Here is a 21081-nt window from a genome sequence, read left to right on the forward strand (position 1 = left end):
TCTTGCTTAGATGGAGAGTTTGGCAAGTAGCTGGCTTGCTTTATTGTGGGAATTGCTCCTAGAGCTGTGTCACGCTCTTGTACAAACGGAATGCAAACATTTTGTGATTTTTGACAGTAGCTGGGATCTTTGTGGAATAGGGGTTTTTCAAAACATTTTTCGTCAATATGTTTACTTCACCAGCCATGTGGCGTGATGTGGTGCATCACCAATACTTGAAATAGGCTGCAAGAGGAGGTCAGAATGGAGCATGGATTTTCTAACATACCATGTTAGATGAAATGATTTTGTGTACTTTGAAGTGGAAAATTCAATCAGAATTTTCCACACTTTTTTGTTAAAGCAACACTGTTATTTATTGATGAAAGGTAGACTGAGAAAAATACAGAATGCAAACAGAATAGACAACAAATCTAGCATATAATTCATGGTCATAGCAAGAAATACTTTTTCTCTTGTAATTTAATGAAAGCTCCATGAGATAAAAAAAGGTCTGCTTAAAATGCACAGCTAAGGATGCTTGGAACATATGCCGATGCGTTCAGCATGTGTGTGGATAAAAATGGAATCTGGCTCTTTAAGAATTTTGCTTTTCATTAAGAAATGGACTTCATGCTTAATTAATGGCAATTACAACTACCCAGGTAGTCCACTTTGGCTTAGTTTTAAAGTAGCAGAGTTCATTTGGATAGCACCTGAGGGTAGCAAGAGTAAATTCAAAGAATAGATTCACTAAGCTTTTATTGAAGTAGGCTTAGAGATGACTTAAATTTATTATGAGTTTTTATCTGTCCACTGGTGCACTGAAAATATATCAGCATAACTACCTATTATGTAGATGAATACTTTATACTTTCAAATTGCAAAACCTTTGGGTTGTGCATGAATATTTAAGATATAGTAATAACTCAGTATTGGAGGGCTTGGTGTCTGCCAGTCACTTTTCTAGGTACGTACAGGTGTTAATGTCACTGAATTCTCACACCAACACTATGAACTCTTATTATCTGTGATTTTCAGTGAGGACAGAAAGCTACAGACACAGTAAGTGATTTTGCATATGTGACTAAGTAAGGCTGGTAGTCCTACCAAGGCCTGAAGATCTGCCACCTCAACCTCTTCCACCTGAGTCTTAAGGATATGTGGGTTAGCAAGTTAATTCAGTTGAGATTTAGCATATAGGATTTTTATATTTAGACGCTTTAAAGAGGTGTTTAATTCTTCAGCTCACTATTTTATTAGCTATTGCTTTGTGTCTGAGATAGTCTAATTCAGTTTACTTTTCCTTTTCCTCTTTTTTACTAGCATTTAATGTGACAGAGCCATTTAAAAGCAATACTGCAAATTTCTCAGCTTATCTAAACAGTGTGGATTTGAGTGATACTTTTGGCTGCCTAAAACTTTGTGTTGCTGAAACTTCTTTGGTTTCCCCCTTTATTCATATTATCTTATGATATCATGTTTTTATCATTGCTCAATTTTTTTAAAAAAAAACTTTCTATAGAAAGTGACTACAGAGGCTACTATTAATTTCAAATTTTCAAGGAATTCTAGTTAAGCTTCTGGTAAATCAGCAATCATATCAGCGTAATGCTGTCTAGTATGCTTTTTGTTTTTCAAAGGAAGAAACTTGATTACTGTAATAGAAACCAAAGTGAAAACCCCCTAAGCTCACCTGAAATAGCAGGTGGCAGCATTGACATGTGATAAGGAAACCATCTTCCTGCTTGGAAATTAGTGTCTTTTGTGGGGTTTTTTTGTTTGCTCTTTTTGGTTAATAATAAGAGGGCAGCTTACGTAAATTTTCTTAGGTCTAAAATGTAAATGTTCACCCATGTTGTAGCCCTTGTCATCCAAAAAATTACAAGGGGTCATTTTGACTTTGAGGGAAGGATTTTTGTCTTTGCAGTGAGAAAAGAATTCAGACTCTGAGAATAAGCAATTAAAACCCCAAAGCCTTTTACTACTTTTGATGCTTTAAAAAAAAGGGAAAAACTTCACTGTGATGAAATATTTTCTGCTAATTAACCGTCACAAATGTGATGCCATTAAGCTTGGAGTCTCTTTGGTTTACTTCAAAGTTATTAATACCAACTGTGCAGCCCTCCCAAATATATTTTGAAAAATAAAAAAAGGGAAAACAAATGGATAGATCTGTAATCAATTTTCCCAGGGCTTCCTGTTTCTGATAGAATCTAAGAATCTAACCCTCTAAGTTAGGGAGAATGGGCCCTCTGAATTCTCAAATGATGGTGCCACTGTTGTCTTTATGTGTGGCAGTGCATTTGGATATACTATTCCAAAGCTGACTTGCAAACTTTAATGCTGATTTTTGCTGAGTACCAGTTAGGAATGTAGTTAGTTACACATGATAAAAACAAAAAACGTCAACTGAGAGTGGCTTAAATAAATAGGGCTTTGTTTTTCTCATCTGACATTTGGAGGAAGAAATGTCCCAGGCTGGTGCAATATGGAAACACTGTCATCAAGGACTGAGGCTCCTTTTCTTCTTTGTTCTGCTGTCCTTCATGGGGCCTCTGACTTTGGGCAAATCACCGTATGACTTTTCCAAGACTCAGTTTCCCCATCTGAAAAAATGGTGGTCGCCCATTCTGTAACTGCAGCATTGTGGTAAAGCATCAACTAAATCCATTATGAGAAAATGGGTACCACAGTGTCTGGCACTTACTAGAGCAAGGGCGAATCCAGCACTGCAGCAAGGAGAGAGGCACTAGGCTTCAAAATGGTGATTGGCTGGAAGGTGTGAAGGGGGAAAGAGGAGGTTCTTTCTTAACCCACATTCTTAGGTCTTTCTGGCTCCCAATTCCAGATGATGCTACTTAGTGCACTGGTGAAAGATACTTAAAAAAAAAGTCCGTGACCTACCCTTTAACAAGTAGGTCCTATTAATAATAAAATATATCCTCTGCAAGCCAATTGTTTATTTTGTCCTGTGGCTCCTTTACAATAAATTTCAGTACTATTAGAGGCTTAAGCTCACATTATTGATTATTTGAATATATGTGCTATTAATCTTCTCCAGCCCTCATACATTTTATATGTACATTTTAAGCGTCGTCTTTTGCATTTAGATAGAGAGGCATGACCAGAAGAAGTAGACTTGTGGATATTAGCTTTGTATAACCCACCCCCCACCCAGAAGCTCCCTTGAGTAGATTTGCGTGCAAATTTCTACACTAAAATAGGCTTTCAGAATAGTGACTGCTAGATAAACTGCGAGGTTTCCTTAGTAAATAAAAATGATTAATGTCAGTTGTATAAGCTCACTATCACTGGTCAAATTGTCTCATCCAATTGAGTTTCCTGGTTCTATAAAAAGCCTTTTTCTTTTTATATTAAAGTTGTCTGTTATTTTCAATAGACCAATGAAGTATTATCTGATTTTAAAAAATTAGTTCGTAAAGGGGTATTGATTCTTTAAACTAGGGGCAGTTGAAATCTGGTTTATGGCCAAACTGGTCTCTTTTGATGGGTCTTGTAAACCACCATTGAGAAAATGCATCTTAAATCTGGGTTAAGATAAACTTCTTGTATGAACTGGACAGTGAAGTTGGTGTGGAAATGCAAGGGAACCGAAGGTAAAACTGAAAATCTGTTAAGCAGGGATTTTCTATTTCCTGAATTTTTATTCTCAGTCATTGATATTCACTTCTTTCCCAGAGCATTTTCTTGGGTGATGAGAAGATTCTAAAATCAAAGAAGGCTTTTGAACATTGAAGATGTTTGCCACTGTTCTGTTGAAGAATCCTATAGATTTATAGAGATTCTAAAAGGTATCTCATATCCACTATATTAACTAGCTTTTTAGAAGCTTATGAGCATTGTAGCTTTTATCGATTCCAGGGAATGGAACCCAACAATAAGCAATAAAAGTCGATGGTAACTTTCTTCCCATATAGGGGTGTGCAGATCAATATTTTGAATTTACTGTAATTTGCTGGTAATGGATGGAAGAACTGAAAAAATTGCAGAACTTTGTGGGGCACAGCTGTGCTGTGTTGCCTTTTTATCTAAACTCACTGTAGGTCACAAGCTTTCCCTAGTAACAAGAAACATAGTTAAGTGGCAGGATTGATACGCGTATTTATCGAGAGCCTTCATAAGTCCCTTCTAAGGGAAAAGAAAAAATCACAAAACTTGTCCACAGTGACTTTAATTCTATAGTCCTGAAGGACCCCAAAACTTGGACTGTCTTAAAAGCAATTAAAATTCTGAATATTGAGCACTTGTGTTTGATCCCCTTCTGCTAAAGAACTTTTCCTATTGATTGGTAACAGGGAGCGTTATTTCATCGAAGGCTGATTTGCTTTGAATCTTCATATTGTTTAATGGAAACTTTGCCCAGCTTCAGTATTCAGAAGAGGGAAAGCAGGGGCCGTTCACACTTGCTCTTTCCTTTAACCCCTGTTCACTCGCTAGCAGAGCTCTTCAGCTGTGCCCTGGGTGCCTCATCCAGTTTGAGTACACTTGAAGAGTAACAGCTGACAATTAGGGTGCTTTCATGTTTAGGAACTGTGCTAAATGCAGGGCCTATGCTATCAGTAATTCTCTCGACAACCTGTGAGGTAGATTGCATTATCTCCATTTTATAGTTGAGGAAACTGAGTCTTAGAGAAAATAACTTTTTCTAGGACACTTTCTATCTAAGCCTGGAATAGAATATGGGTATGTCTGTAGACTCTAGCTCTTGATCATTTGATCATTATGAAATGAATTGTTGTTTTAAATTTTTTTCCAACTTAAAGTTAAATTGATCTAATATGTGTTTTCTTTTTCTTGTTTAGCTTTTTTTTTGCTTTGGAGGACTGTGGCTTCTCTAATTTGATTAAAACTAGTTTCTTTAATTTCAAAAGTGACCCAGACACTTGCTTGAGAGAGCCAGTTCTTTTGTTTTTTTAGAACAAAATACAATATCACTGTGGGCTAGAAGCTATTAACCTTGAAGTAATAGATGCACTTCACTTTGTATGTAATAAATACTCAATAAACTGAAGCTATTATTGATATACCTATTTGTTATTAGTCAGGAAAGCCCTGCAGAGAAGCAGGTAAACTCTGTCTTAGGAAGCAGATTTCCTTTATATTATACCGAATTGGAAGGCAGTATGTATACAAATATCTGATTCTCAAGCTTGATTTTTTTTACGCCAAGGGTATAGCATGTTAGGAAGCATCAGAAACCATAGTAATTGGCTGGAAAGGAAGCTTGTTTCATTTGCTCATTTACTTGGGTTTAGCTGATTATTTGACTTGTTACGCTTTTTCTACTTTAAAAGGTCTGTGTTAAAAGTAGTGTATTTGCACGGCTTTGCTGCAAATAAAATCAAAGTCTGTAAAAATAATTTAAGTGTGAAATTTGCTTAGAGGGAGCTGCCAAGATCTGTGTTGTATTTCTCCTTTTTTAAGAGGACTAGCCAGTGTTTTATTACAGTGCATGCAGTGTGATGGCCTACATGAGAGGACCCGGGTGCAAGAACTGCCTCCTACTCCAGTCATTACCTGGTGATGAAAAATAATAATTACAAGTCTATGGATTCAGACAGGTGTGGATTCAAGGACAAACTCAGTCATTAACTAGCTGTATGACCTTGTGTGAATTACTTAACCTGTCTGGGCCTCAGTTCTCATCTGTAAAATGGGAATAATAGTAATATCTTATTCATAGGATGTTAATGAAAATGAAATAAGATAATATATGTCAGCAATTACTAAATTTTAGATTCTATGATTAAGGTGGTGAGGGTAGATGAGCTTAGTAAAGAAAAACAGTTCCCAGCATCAGTGGTCCTGGCACTCAGCCGTGTTTGCCTGGATAATCGAACAAGCCTCTTGATTCCTTTCCGGTCTTGCACTTGGTAAACCTTGACTCCCTGTTGCCAGAGTGATCTTGTTAACATGTTGATCTTATTCTCTATTAAAAATGTTCCATGAGCTCCCCATCACCTATGAGCTAAAGGCAGGCATGTGAATCTCTTCTTTGATGTGGCCCTCGCTCTGTTCCATATTCACGTCCTGTTGATTTTTCTTTCTCCTCTGTGTTCTGGCCACACCCAGTTTCCTAAGAGTTATGTACTGTTTCATCCTGCCCTAACTCAGTACATTTATTACTTCTTCTGGAATGCCTGGTTCCTCACCCACTCCTGAGACTGCCTGGCCAACTCCCAGACGTTGCTAAAGAAAGATCAGGCTCAAGTATTGTGTCATGTAGGAAGTTGTGAATTGCCACTAACAGAAAACACGAGTAAAACTGGCTTAAACAATAAAGGGACTTTATTAACTCACATAACCACGAAGTCCAGATATAGGGCAGATTTTAGGCAAGGCTAGGTCCAGTGGCTCAAAGTTATCACCCTAGACCCAGTTTCTGCTTTTCTTCTCTGCCATCTTTGGTTTCTATCCTTCTGGCTGCCTTAGCTTACTGGGGTCATTTGTTTCCTCTTTCCTGGCAGCTTTCTTGGATGAAGAAGGCATTTCTTTCCCACCAGTCTCATTTGCCCAGATTGAGTCATAGGCCATCTCTGAACCAATCCCTTTTTCCAAGGCAATGAGCTTTATCATTAACTTAGTTTAATTAGGGCTTAGCCTGGCAGTTGAAAATAGCATCATTTCTACCAGAACTGACATTGTTGGGCAATGCTGGGCTCCTGGCTGGGCAAGGAATAGTCCTGACCCTCTTTAGAGAAAAATGGATTACCCTCCACCCCTTTATATTATGGCATACTTTGAAAAGACCTCTATTCCAGGACTTTTCACACTATGTTTTAGAGTTAAGTTCTTTATCCCCAGTGCCAGGCACAGTACTGGCCATATCAGCCTTTACTAAAAATTGTGTGGCTGAATAAAGGAAACCCATTTTGCTTGCTTCAATCCCCAAATGTACCCCTTGCCCTCACCCTTAGTAGACGATTTTACCTTCCTTGTTACTGAAATTACAGAACCCCACGTGAACTGCCTCAGTTTTACTTGCTTTTCTTCAAAGGGTACTTGTTTTACTTATATTCTTCTTCCTATTTGGTGGAAAAACGGAACTTAATTTTTAGAATCACTGCTACCCCTCCCCACTTACATATTTATTCAAACCCTTTCTCTTGGACCTTCACACTTCTAGTCTCTCTCACCCTGGCATTTTCATAATGGGGTACAGAGAAAAAAATGGAACTGGATGATGTATATTTAAATTTAATTTCACCTTCTCATGGTTTTGTGATCCTGGACTATCACTCATATTCCCTTGGCTTTCCTTAGGAAGATTCGAGTGTCCTGCCCAAGAAGCTAGAAGTATTGCAAAACAAAAGTAGGCGCCCACTTTGTGACTCAGACACTTTGTCTATGGAAAAGGCTTAGGAAACCCTTGGTGAAAGGCTTGAGGATGATAGCTGTTAATATTTGGGTTCACCACAGAAATAGCCAAATTGAAAAGAAAGGAAGAAGTTAGCTACTTCTTGCTTATACGGAGAAAGCATGTATGTGTTTTGATTAAGTAAAATCTTTACCAAAAAAATCCAGTATACCTTTTGTGGTATACCTTTTATGGTTTATTTTGTTTAACTTTACTACCACAAATGAATGTATTTATATGCATTATGATTATAGGTATTAAAATAGAATGAAATAAAATCTGCAGAAAGGGGAGATCTTTAGAATTCTCCACCCAGGGATATACCTGCTGGTTTTCTAGCTTTTCTCTACAGATTTTTATACAGAAAACCATGTACTTTGTGAACTGTTGCCTGGATTTTTCAAGGGCTGAGCAGAAGCCATTTGGGCCTTCCTTTCTGATTTAGAACCAAGCCTTCATGTCAGAGCTGCTTCCACAGTATGAGCTTCTCCATCCACTCTACTGCCATCCACTGCCAAGTGACTCTCAGAAATGCAGGCCAAAGAAACAGGGCCATAAATATTTCTTTAGAAAAATCAGTCCAGGGATGAGTCTATAACCCCAGCTTATTTAATACTCTCTAAGTTGGGGTGGGGTGGGGAGGAGGGTTCCATTTTGGGTACCCATCCTTGTCCTACAAAACTTCCCAATTGCAAAAGGAAATGACTTGAAAGCCTAAAACTTCACAACTGGAATGACAACCTAGAAAATTAATATCCCATGAAGAAAAAATCCAAAGGCAAACAGTTTATGAAAACTGAGAGTCCTCAAGGGGGTTTAAGAGTACTAATCCCTAATAAGCAATTTATGTAAACAACTCTCTCTGTATTTCTCTAGGGATAGGGCTCAGGCATTCATAATTTTAAAGGCTCTATGGGGGGTGCTAATGTGAAGCCAGGGTTCAGAACCACTATTTGAACTGAGTCATCACATTTCTTTTTATTCTCTCTGCCCATTAGTATTTACACATTCAAGCTGTACTGGCATTGGTGATGGACTTGGCCCAGTGGTTAGGGCGTCCGTCTTCCACATGGGAGGTCTGCGGTTCAAACCCCAGGCCTCCTTGACCCGTGTGCAGCTGGCCCATGCGCAGTGCTGATGTGCACAAGGAGTGCCGCGCCACGCAAGGACATCCCCACGTAGGGGAGCCCCACGCACAAGGAGTGCACCCGGTGAGGAGAGCTGCCCATCTTGAAAGAAAGCGCAGCCTGCCCAGGAATGGTGCCGCACACACGGAGAGCTGACACAAGATGACACAACAAAAAGAAACACAGATTCCCGCGCCGCTGACAACAACAGACGCAGACAAAGAGAAGATGCAGCAAATAGACACAGAGAGCAGACAACCGGAGTAGGAGGGGAAGGGGAGAGAAATAAATAAATCTTTAAAAAAAAAAAAGTTATACTGGCATAATCCTGACCTGGAATACCTCTCTTGTTTTACATGTGTACTGCATGTGTGTGCTGCCTCAACTAGATTTTAAATGTGTTCTGTTTCCTCCTCATGTGACCCTGACAGTGCCTGACACACTGCATCACACATCCAGTCTCTTCGCAAGTGCTCCCTGAACTCACTTCCCAAATTAATGGTCTGTCAGCTCAGAACAGTTGTAGTATCCCTCTATGATAGAATCAGGCCTCCATGACTAAGTAAGAAATGATGATAATGGGAAAGCATATAAACTTTATCCAAATCTAATGGTTTTTGGAAACTGGTGAGGAAATGATGTGTGCTGGACATTGCTGTTCCTTTTGTTTGTGGTGGTGTTTGTTTTTTTTTTGGGGGGGGAGGTGTAGAGGGTAGAGCAAGTTGCCCAACTTTCAAACCTCCTTCCTTTTTGGAGGCACTGCCAGCATGTGAATCCTGATAGCTGTGGTCTCACCTCCCACTGTGGTAGTCAAAGGGACCCAACCTTCTTCCTGCCCCCTTGGCAGCTGGGGTGAAGACTTGGGTGAGGTGAACAGGTCAGGGAGATGAGGTAAAGGTGTGGGGACAGTTGGAGACCCTTCCTGCAGGGTGAGCTGGAGTTGAGATTAGAGTTGAGCTGTAGAGGGGTCCTAACTGGGCTGTATTATCTGAAGTTAAAATTCCTGGTTCCTGCAGACTTACTGGTATTCTACTATAGACTTACTGTGATTCCAGCAATGGAAGAAATTATATCATTGATGTAGAGGCAGTGGCCACTGGAGGTGCTGAAGTCAAGGAGAGGGAAAAGGAGGTATAATATGGGGGCATTTTCAGGACTTGGAATTGTCCTAAATGATATTACAATGACAGATACAGGCCATTATATATCCTGCCATGACTTACAGAATTGAGTGGGAGAGAGTATAAACTACAGCATGAACTATAATCCATGCTTAGTGGCAATGCTCCAAATCTGTTCATCAACTGCAATGAATGTAACACACTAAAGAAAGAAGTTGTTAATGTGGGGAAGAATGGGAGGTGTGGGGAGTGGGGCATATGGGAATCCCTTATATTTTTTTTATGTAATCTAAGTATCTTTTAAAAATTAAAAAAATATTTTAAAAAATTCCTGGTTCCTGCCCATTTTCTGACCTTAGTGCCCAACTCTCCTGTGCCCTGTATAGCTACAAAGTTCCCATATAATCCCCCATTTGTGTATCTATAGCTGTTAAATGCATATTAAATACTATAAATATTGTAAAATCATCATTATGGAAATTGCTTATATATATAAAACATTGCAATTTTCCCTTACTGCCTTGATGAATGAACCCGTTATTTTCTCCCTTTGAGGCCAAATTGACCAAGGTGAAAGGACAGATGTCCACCATGTCTTCGCTGGTTCCCTGGCCTCTCCATGAATTCTCTTCCAGGATTTGAGGAACCCTTGAGTGTCCTCACTCTAACAAGGGATCTCAAGTAAACAACAGGGTTTCCAGACATGATTAGTTTTACTCCGCTTGGATTTTCAACATAAATATTTACGAGTTAGCACTTTTAGAAGGAAGGCAAAGGACATAATACCAAGCCAATAATGATAAATAGTAGTCCCCCAAAATGTTATTACTGAGTAAAATATTTAAAAAATTTTAATCTTCTTAATTATCTTCTAATGAACTTTTAAAATCCTGCAATGATCAATAATTAACATATTGTTCAGGTGGATGCTTCTTGCCCTTTTATTTTTTCCCCTCTTTCTCCCCCCTCCTCTTCCCTCCTCCACTTCTTACCTGACACTAAATTTTAAACACATTTCCACATACACTAAGCACAAGCTTTGGCATAGGACTTATCTGACTATCTAAGTATGTGTTAGTGACCTTATCCTGACTTAAGAAAATAAAATGAGGACACATACACAAAGTACTGCGGGTGTTTGACTTTACAGTCAAAACCTTGATGCTGTTCATTTAGGTCTGACTGGTGCAGATTCATCAGCTTGTGGTCCTCATATGTTAGGGCAGTAGCCACTCATTGCTCTGCCTTCAATTGCTCAGCCCTCCTGGTATTTGCAGCCTTTTGCAGCTACTGTTCACAAGGTCTTGGCTACAGCACATTCATTCCTCTCACTTTATTACCATCACATCTGATTCCAATTTGCTACCAAATTGAGTTTCCAGTTCCGAGCCTGACATTCAAGCCGTTAGGTGGATTAGCCCCTGCAGCTTGGTTAGCGTGGCAGCTTCAGGTCAGTTGACAGTGGCCTATTAAATGTCCTCTGCGCCTCATCTTGGAGTCTCAGCTGTAGTGCTGGGTTACCCACTATCACCTTTCTCTTGTTTAGAACTCATAATTCCAGACCTACTGGATAGACTTCTGATTAAAAACAGAGTTGGTTTTTATCCCTTATCTTGCGGTTTCAGCAGTTTTTTTCTTAGAGCAAAGCAGTCAGCTTATGGTCAGGTCACTGGTGAAATATGATGGATTGAACTATTTGGGCTCATTTATATGGTCCTTTCATTCTTATATCTTCTTAGTGATCTCTTTGCTTATAGAGTTGAATTGACATCTGGTGTTGCTGTTGTTTTTTAATTATGGCATCTCAGGCACCCCTCTTTTTCTTTTTATGCTGCTATCAGATCAACTTACTGGACAGAACAGCATTTACCATTTGAGTCCTCTACCTTTTGCTCTGTAGTAGTCTTCAGCAGTTCCTTTCTCAAAGAAACAATCTGCTGCGATATTACCTCTAGGGTAATAGGGATTACCTCTAGGGAGCTTAATTTTTTCCATTTTTAAAAACAGGAATACAAAACAAATTTCTTGGTGTTTGTCATAACCAACGATATACATACAGGAAATCACTCATCAATTTTCTACTTACATTTTAGTTCCCAAAGGAAATTATTCTGGTCAGACACTGTTCCCTTGTCATTAGCAACTTTAGTGAATGAAAGTATATTCATGATTCAGAATCAGGGAGCCACATCCAGCAAACACCATACTTTCTTGGGGACTTGAAAAGAACATGTTAGCTATTGGAAGAAGGAAGAAGGCACTCAAATTCCTAAAATTGTTGTTTTTCTTGCTTTTAAATTGGTATAATTATTATGCCTCATATCAAAATGTATTTACTGGTAGCTAAGTAAGACTTCCTGTATTTAAAATACCATGTCACAGATCTTTCCTCCCCCTTGGTCTGATGCTCACAAGGCCATTTTCTATAAGCTGTGCAGGAGTAAATTGCAGTGTTTAGAAATAGGATCTGAGGCAGCTGTACATGACAAACATCTAAGGATCCAATAAAAATAGACAGGAAAAGTGTTTGAACCCAAGGTGAAAACACCTTTCAAAAGTTGATGTGGGGGAAGCGGATTTGGCTCAATGGATAGAGCATCTGCCTACCATGTGGGAGGTCCAAGTTTCAAACCCAGGGCCTCCTGACCCATGTGGTGAAGCTGGCCCATGCGCAGTGCTGATGCACACAAGGAGTGCCATGCCACACAGGGGTGTCCCCCATGTAAGGGAACCCCATGCTCAAGGAGTGTGCCCCATAAGGAGAGCTGCCCTGCATGAAAAAAATGCAGCCTTCCCAGGAGTGGGGCCACACACACGGAGAGCTGGCGCAGCAAGATGACGCAACAAAAAGAAATACATCTTCCCAGTGCCACTGACAAGAACACAAGCCGACACAGAAGAACACACAGCGAATGGACACAGAGAGCAGACAACTGGGGCGGGGAGGAAGGGGAGAGAAATGAATAAAAAATAAATCTTTAAAAAAAAGTCAATGTGGGAGGAGTGGGATGTGGGGGAAGTGGGGTATATGGGAACCTTTCATATTTTTTAATGTGACATTTTATGTGATTTATGTATCTTTTTAAAAAGGTAATAAAAAAGGAATAAAAATCTAAAAAGAAAAATAATAATGTTCAAGTTTCTCCTGGAAGGCAAAATATAAATGAAAATTATGGGAATGAATAATCAAATTTAGTCAAATTTAAAAAAAAAATTTATAGCATGCTCATTTGAGTTCAAATAGACTGGATGACCCATTGCTTCCTATTTCTAATTATTGTCATTAAGTAATCATTCTTGAGTACTTAGGCTATTGAAAAATTCACTAGTTTGAATCCAGTTTTGTTTATTTCTTGGACTTGTTTGATTGTTGGTTCGTTGGTTGATTTTGTGGTTTCCTACAGCCTCTCTTCAGTTGTGTAGATAATGATATTAATTTGAGATAAATGTGAGAGTACCCTTTTTATTTTATTATGTACTCTACTTGTTACTGCTATCTGGTTACCATTTTAGAGGTTCATTAACCTACTTTTAAATATCATAAGTAGTCACATTTGTTTTAAGAAGTAATACCAGAATGGAACATTTTGCATTGCCTGTTTTAAAAAATAATAATAAAGTATGATATTTAGTATGCACATGTTTTGCATGACTTATTTTTGTTGGGCGCAAATAGTTGACTGAACTGTCCTTTTCATTTCTCTTTACATTTAATTATAATTCTGAAAAATTCCTTCTACTTCCTATATCTCCTTCCTCTTTGGATAGTCCTTTGTTTCCTTGGATTTTCCTTATGCTCAATTATAGGTTCATTTTACTGTATTTTACTGTAGTTACTCAGGGAAATTGGTGCTCTTTCTTCTCTGGAATTCAGATAAATTGTGGTAGCCCTTTAAGCACAGTTTATAAAGAGATTAGTGTAAGAAGGAACCCAGCATAAAATTATGGCATTAAAGTCTTTTCAGTACAGGAAATGCCATATCAAGGATAATGAAGGATGATTACATTCTATGTTATCCATTTGGTATCCTAATAGTCTGAGATTAATATAGCATATCATATATATATATATATATTTTTTCTTTTACAGAAGGAGTTGAGTCTTCCCAGAAGAGGAAGTTTGTAAGTAGTTATTTTGTTTCCATGTTTTCTTTTTGTACATTTTGTAATGTGACTATTGTTTGACTTGTTAGGTTTTCAGTGATAAATGGAAGGTAAATGATAATCAACTGAATTAAGAAAATTAAAGTCAAATTTTAATGATTTGAAGATAAGTTCTAGGGTTTTTTCTTTATGGGCGTTCTAAACCAAGTTGAGTAATCCTAAGAGAATCTTATTTTTTATTCTATTTTTATTCTATTTTATAGCTAAGCAAAAATATTTGGTCTGCAGATAGTATAAATTGATCCAACCAAGAATTATTGCTCTTCTATATGTTTTTGGAAATCCATGATTGTTCTTTATACTATGAATTTTATGCAGAGTAAACTATTTCCTTTTGAATTTAATTGATGAAGACTTTGAGCCTGCTAAGTTTTATACTATTAGATCTAGACCTTAATAAACTGATTGATGTAATGTTTTTGTATGATTAAAATAGAAGATGTATGAACCTTGACATGATTTCCTTATGGTATGCTTCAACCTTTTATTTTTTAGACCTATAATATATTTGCATAAATCAGCCTTTTCCATTAGTAAGTTACAAAATGAAATTAGCTACCCCTAATATTCCATTAAAATTAGGGTAGGTTTGTTATCAACTGGTAATATATAAGGATATTTCTAGAAATATTTAGATTTGGTCTGATTTATGTTGAAGAAGTTAGTTGATGGAGTATCTTCTCTTTTTAGAAAAATAATAAGTGCAATAGTTAAGATTATCATATACTAGTCTCAGCTTGGAGGATTAGAAATATATATGGCTATTGAAAGATCAGAGACATTCTTTTGGCTAAATTTTGGAGAGCATCTGTGAACCAGTACTTCCTTAGCTGTGAACATTTCATTACTGTCCTTTTTGCTTCCTGCTTTTTATACAAGATAGGCTAGCAGGAGGACGCTGGGTCATTATCCTCTGAGAACAGGCCTAGATAAATTGTCACTAGCTCCAAGCTTATATCTCTGTGTGCTGGAGGTTAATGGCCAAGTTTTTGCCACAGGAAATGCCCATAGAATTGAAAAAACTTCCCTTGCTTTGCCTCAAGATTTGGACTCTCACTTAGACTTGGAAAAGTACAAGCTTTTTGACATTTCCCATAGTGATTACAAATAAGAAACAAAAATAAAACAACAGTAAAAATTCACAAATATCTTCATAGAAAAGAAATTTCATTTCCTTCATAGTTTTATTTAAGACTTAAGGCACCCTAGTTTTTTTTTATATTTTATTTGAAAACTTTAGAACTTAATTCAGATCTTCCTTTCAACTTAGTTCCATCACCCTTTTTTGAGTTATCACATTAGTACTTTTCCTATAAATTAACAGGTAATGTTAGTTAGCAAAATTAGATCCTTTATATCTGTTTAACTTCTCCTTTTGTACCTGAGTGATTATCAATTCTATTAATGTTTTCTGATAGCCATGAGTTGATGAGGAAATGCATGGCAATGAAAGATATTTAAATTTATATGCCTTGAGAGAATAGGGCCTTTAATGATTAAAGAATTACGACATAAATTTGTTTGGAGCCCATGCTTTGAACACCACATATGAAGAAAAAGATATAATGCATATGAGCCATTTAAAATCCCTCCCTAATAAAAATCACTTGATCCATCAATCCGATGATGGGAATAAAGCACATTATGAATGTATATACATGTATTTTGACATCTACATTTTTTTAATTATGAAAAAATTAATACTTCCCAGTGAAGCAAGCTAAAAATAAACATGATCTTTGTATTTCCTACTGAATACAAATATTCTCAAAAGAATTAATGATGCCTGATATAGATGTTTTGTAACTCTACACTGCTTACATTTTCAATTAACCACCTTATAGAATGCCAGTAATCACTCTCCTCATGCAAGACTCTTTTGTGACTTTGAGAAAAAGAAATACATTTTTTAAATGCTAGAATGATTTTAATACAGATTTAATAAAGGGCACAAGTGTGTCTTTATTAGAGATTGGTGTAAGCCAATGTAACGGTACCTGATTATTAAACCTGTTAACACTTCAGCTTATTTACTACATAAATGCCTCCTGTGTTACTCTCAAGTCTTCTTATGCCTTCTTCCCAGAAAGATGGAGGATTTGATCCTGCTGTTTTATTGAGTCTTTTTTCCATGTTGACAGCCACTGCACAGAATATGACTTATTCTTCATTGTCTTTGGCCTTCCAGCCATGTGACTGAACTTGTCAGAGGGCGTGTCCTTTCAGAAAGGCTGTGCTTTGGAAGAAGGAACCACATTTAGTTACATCTGCTGCTTCCAAATTTATGTCTTGAAGGATAATATTAGAAAATGCATTTACATCATTCTGAAACTTATGGGCTTACCAGATTTTTTAAAACTTTGAGTGTTTGTTTTAAATAAAGTTAAAGATAATGTTTAAGTCCAGAATCATACTTTTAAAAAAGTTAAAGCTTTCACAAATAAAAGAACAAAGCAAATTTTATTTTCTATTTCTTATTAATTAAAAGCAAGCTCTATGTAGAAAAAATGATTCAGATCCTCACAAATTACTAATTTACAATCATTTTGGCAAAAACTAACTTGAAGATTTGTTTCATGATTAACAGGTTGCAAAGGCAATGATTATATCCTGACTTGTGTGTGTGTGTGTGTGTGTGCTGTAAAGGGCAACAAGCAAGAGAGGTTTGATTTCCAGACAAGATGTTACTAAATACCAAGTGACCCCAGATCAATTTTCAGAGGCTTTTCTAGCCCTTTACTGTCTTCTCCAAGGCCCTATATCTCATCTTTACTCTAGACTCCCTCTGTAGCTGAAATCAGCTGTAATTCTACAATTGTACCTCCTTTCAAAGAGTAACTGTTCCTTTAAGGCTGTCGATCCCAGCTTCCCAGCACTTCCCATCTCTTTCGCCTTAAAACTAAAGTTGTTATACTCTCTGCTCTTTCTTCCAGCCACTTGTCAAAATCTCTATATCCTTTGAATAAATCATGATATAGTTATACAATTAAATATTATTTATCAGGTAAAATAAATGAACTACATGTACCAACAGGAACAATTATAAAAAAATAAAATGTTGAGCAAAAGATAAAAGTACAAGGTATCATTTACGCTAAAAATTTTAAATGTACAAAACAATATATTATGTTGTTTCTGGATACAGGCTTTCACAGTAAAAGTATAAAGTCATGAATGGGAAGCAAGTTTTGGATAAAAGTTACTAATCATTGGAGAGAGTGAGAGAAGTGGGATCAGAGAGTACTCCATAGAAAGTTTCATTTATGTCATTATTGTAGTGGTATGTGTATGCAAGTGTTTATAATATTCTTCTACATTTTGGTATTCCTGAAATGTTTTTTTTTAATGCTCAGTAATATCATAAGAATTCAAATGGTTTTAACCAAATATTTATATGTTCTTTAAAATTTTGAAGAAAAAGTACATGTATATGTTAATCTGTTTTGAACAAGAGTACACCATACCTGAATTTTTTTTTCAGTCCTGTGATGAGATTAGTATTAGATTTTTAGCTCTTTTAAGAAAAGTGAGTCTAATTTTTTTTTTATTCAATCAGGTGTCCAGTTCAATAACTTACACAGTATAGATGTTTGTAGAATGTGTGCAAGTCTGTCTCCCCCTGCTAAACTGTGAGGCTCCAGCAGAGTGAACATGCTCTGCTCTTTCTCTCTGGCTCCTATTACAGTTTGTGCTACATGACTGCAAACAGCCGTTGGATGACTGTATGATTATTGAGAAAATCGTTCATGGTTTAAATTCACTGTGAAATTTACCTACCCCTCTTGATGTTATTGTGATTATTCTAATAAAAACTAATCTAACCTGTTTATATTTATAAAAGTACCATTAGCTTTCTGGGCTCCTTACGTAGTGGTTCATATTTAGGACTGAAGTCCTGAAATGATATTTCTAAGTGTAAAAACTCTCTGGGATGATGTTTGTTTTCAGTAAGGAAAATGGAAAAAGGGTAAAAGCCTGAGATGTGACCTTGGAGTTCTGAGCTAATGAATGGTTAAGAACAAAACCAAGGACCCCTTTGTGTTTTGTTAATTGCACAAATAAACAGCTCTCCAGGATAGAGAACTGCTTTTTTTTTCATGGAATTCCCTATAGTGCCTTGGTCCTGGTTAGAGCCTGGAGAGAGAAGTAGGAAACTCCCTTGCCTCCTGTAATCTTGCTTTTTAATGGTCTTTCAGATTTATCCACCCAGACAAAAAGGAAACTACATTATCTCTTCTTAGCAAATAAAACTTCTTCCTGCTACTTAAAAGGGTCTTTCCTATAACTCTTTTAATTAGTGCATTGTTTCGTGGAGTCCTGTAGATCTGAGATCCATAAAGTCATTGCAATTATCACTTTATTTAGTAGAAACAGTGACTGACACTTGGGCAGTTTCTTAGCTTTATGTTCTTTGGCCACACAAGCTTTATAAATGCTTTTTAAGAAGAATCCAGCAGCAGGAATCCAATCAGAAACAGATCTATGTACACAGGAGTCCTAGAAAAGTGCTTGAAAATTACCCGAGTCAAGTAGGAGAGGCAATTTAGGAATTGTCTTGGCTTGTTTTGGTTTCTTGATCTAGCAATAATACTATCTAGTAGCAATAATCCTCTCTATTGACTTCTGATGTTCCTTCTCCATTTATCCTGTCCTTTCATCATTAGTCATTAGTTCCTTAGTAGAACTGGCCATGGAATAGGCAAGTCTACTGAACAATTTCACGTCTGCTAGGAAGTCCACCTCCCCATCCACAAGCAAGACAGCCATCTCAGACACCCGTACCACGGGGCCAGGCATCCTGTATTAGTAAATTCACTTAGATCTTAAAGACATTTTCTTTTCAGTTCCTCACTGAACTGAACACGCAGCTATTTTACTGCATCACATGAGGATTCATTCATCAACAGGTCGCCTCTGGGAGTTGGCAGGAAACAAAGCCACTTTGTTTAGGGGAGCTGGTGTCAAGAACCATTTTGCTGCAAACTAAATGAATAAATGCACAAAAAGTGTGGTGAGGGCCCTGATCAAGATGTTTCTGGGTTGTCCCTCTTTCCACCCCACTCCCTGCCCCAGAAGCCTTGAACAACCAGCAAGAACCAGCAGAAACTTCATTCTCAAAGGTCCAGGAAACAGTAAAAGGACTGCAGTAGTAGGATAAACACCAAATCAAGAAAAAGGCCCCTTCTCCACCCTCGCACTGATCCTGGGCCTAGAGGAAGGGAGGTAACCCTCATGCACGTACTGGAGCTTCAATTTCTGCTCCAGGCTGTCTGGCGGTGGCCTGAGGGACTCACGTCCCGGCCTTGCCCTGCCCGGCCGGCACGTATAAGGCAGCTCACAGATGTCTGCAGAATGCTGTGGAGAGCAGTCAAGTAGCTGACTGTGGGCACTGGGACTGTGAAGAAACTATTTCTTGGGAAGAGGGGATACTCATATCCTTGTAAATGGGGGAATTGTCAGGGCCACAGATGCACACCCAAGACAAGACACATGCTGTGCGGAAAGAATCAGGGCAGTGCCTATGTTTGGGCCTTGAGCTATTCTTTGAACTTTTTGTATGGATAAGTTCTAAAAGAGAGCACTTGCCCGGATCAATCTGTAAGAACTGGGAAAGGTGTATTCTTCTTCCTCGTCGCCAAGTCCCATGGTAACTACAAAGAACATATTGGAGAATGAGCAAGTTCATAGAGACAGAAGTTAGAACACAGGTTGCTAAGGGTAGGAGGTGGGGGATGGGGAGTTAATTCAGAATGGGTGTAGGGTTACAGTTTGGGAGATGGGAAGTTTTAGTAATGATGGTGAAGCTACCACAATGTTGTGAATGTGATTAATCCCATTGAATGGTATACCTGAGAGTGCTAGGAAGCTTTATGTTGTATATATGTTCCCACAATTCAAAAAAAGAAAATAGCAAGCAACTAAAGATATAGTAGCAATTAAATGCAATACATGACCCTAGATAGGATCTAACAAAGGAGGAGAAAAGCTTCAAAGGGACATTATTGGGATATAAGAAAAAAATTAGAATTTAGACTGTAAGCTTATTATCAATATTAAATATCTTGAATTTGATAATTGCACTTAAAGTGGTTACAAAAGTGAATATCCTTGTTCTTAAGAAACTTGCATGGTAGTATTAAGCGTTCAAGGATCATGATGTATGTAATCTATACTCCAGTGCTCATGAAATGGATTGATAAATAGGCAAATAGCTAATTACCTGGACGGATGATTAGTTTCTAATGGCAAATGTGGCAAAATGTTAAAATTGGTGGATCTGTGTTTGGGGTGTTAAGGGTATGTTGGAGTTCTCTGTAGGGGGTTTGCATTATTTTTGTTACTGTCCTTTTTTTTTTTTTTAAATTTATTCTCTCCTGTTCTCCCCCGGCCCCACTTGTCTGTTCTCTGTGTCCATTCACTGTGTGTTCTTCTGTGTCCACTTGTATTCTTGTCAGCAGCACTGGGAATCTGTGTCTCTCTTTGTTGTGTCATCTTGTTGTGTCAGCTCTCTGTGTGTGTGGCGCCCCTCCTGGGCAGGCTGCACTTTTTTCGCACGGGGCAGCTCTCCTTACGGGGTGCATTCCTTGCGTGTGGGGCTCCCCTACATAGGGGACACTCCCGAGTGGCATGGCACACCTTGCGCACATCAGCACTGTGTGTGGGCCAGCTCAGTACATGGGTCAGGAGGCCCTAGGTTTGAACCCTGGACCTCCCATGTGATAGGCGGATGCTCGATCAGGTGAGCCAAATCTGCTTCCCATGTCCTTTAAGTTTGAAAGTATTTCAAAATAAAAACTTAAGAAAACAGTGGTAAAAATGTCATGAATTTATTTCACGTCTTTCTAATTTTGCATCTTTTGGGTAGAGAGGCAGAGAAGGGTGCCCAGGGGGTGGGGTAGCAGATATGATTGAACAGCAGAGGAAGAGAACATTGTTAAAGAGTGGTTAAGATTAAAGACTAAAGATCTGCTAGAAATATGAGATAGAGTTTGCCTTACTATAGGTAAATAACACTGAATACATTGGGATTAGGTTATCTTTTAGGTCACTGTTCCCCCTTCTGAAGCAAGATAGGAAGTGACCTTCTTTGTAGTGGAATAGGCCTGGGTAGATGTCACTGGCATGTATAGGTCTGTGTATTTTATTTTTTTAAAGACTTTACACTCAGGCCTGTTGTGTTTCAGCCAGAACATCCTGCCTTGACTGGATATTTGGAAAAGTAGTTTGAATAAAATGAGGTTATTTCTAGAATGCAAGGAGGGAGAATCACCTTGTTTTACAACTGATTTGAATTAGATTTATGAGATTT

At 37.9% G+C, this 21081-nt stretch overlaps 1 protein-coding gene across 7 annotated transcripts in view; it reads left to right on the forward strand.

Moving 5' to 3' along the window:
* MAST4 (microtubule associated serine/threonine kinase family member 4) overlaps nt 1–21081 on the forward strand; it is a 632991-nt gene that overhangs the window by 328933 nt on the left and 282977 nt on the right. For all 7 annotated transcript variants that reach the window (XM_058309528.1, XM_071208385.1, XM_004465586.5 and 4 more), the window contains one exon: nt 13699–13730. In XM_058309528.1, coding sequence (XP_058165511.1) covers nt 13699–13730 — 32 coding nt within the window. The remainder of the gene's footprint in view (nt 1–13698; nt 13731–21081) is intronic.

Source organism: Dasypus novemcinctus, chromosome 2, assembly GCF_030445035.2.
Source record: "Dasypus novemcinctus isolate mDasNov1 chromosome 2, mDasNov1.1.hap2, whole genome shotgun sequence".
Taxonomy (NCBI): Eukaryota; Metazoa; Chordata; class Mammalia; order Cingulata; family Dasypodidae; genus Dasypus; species Dasypus novemcinctus.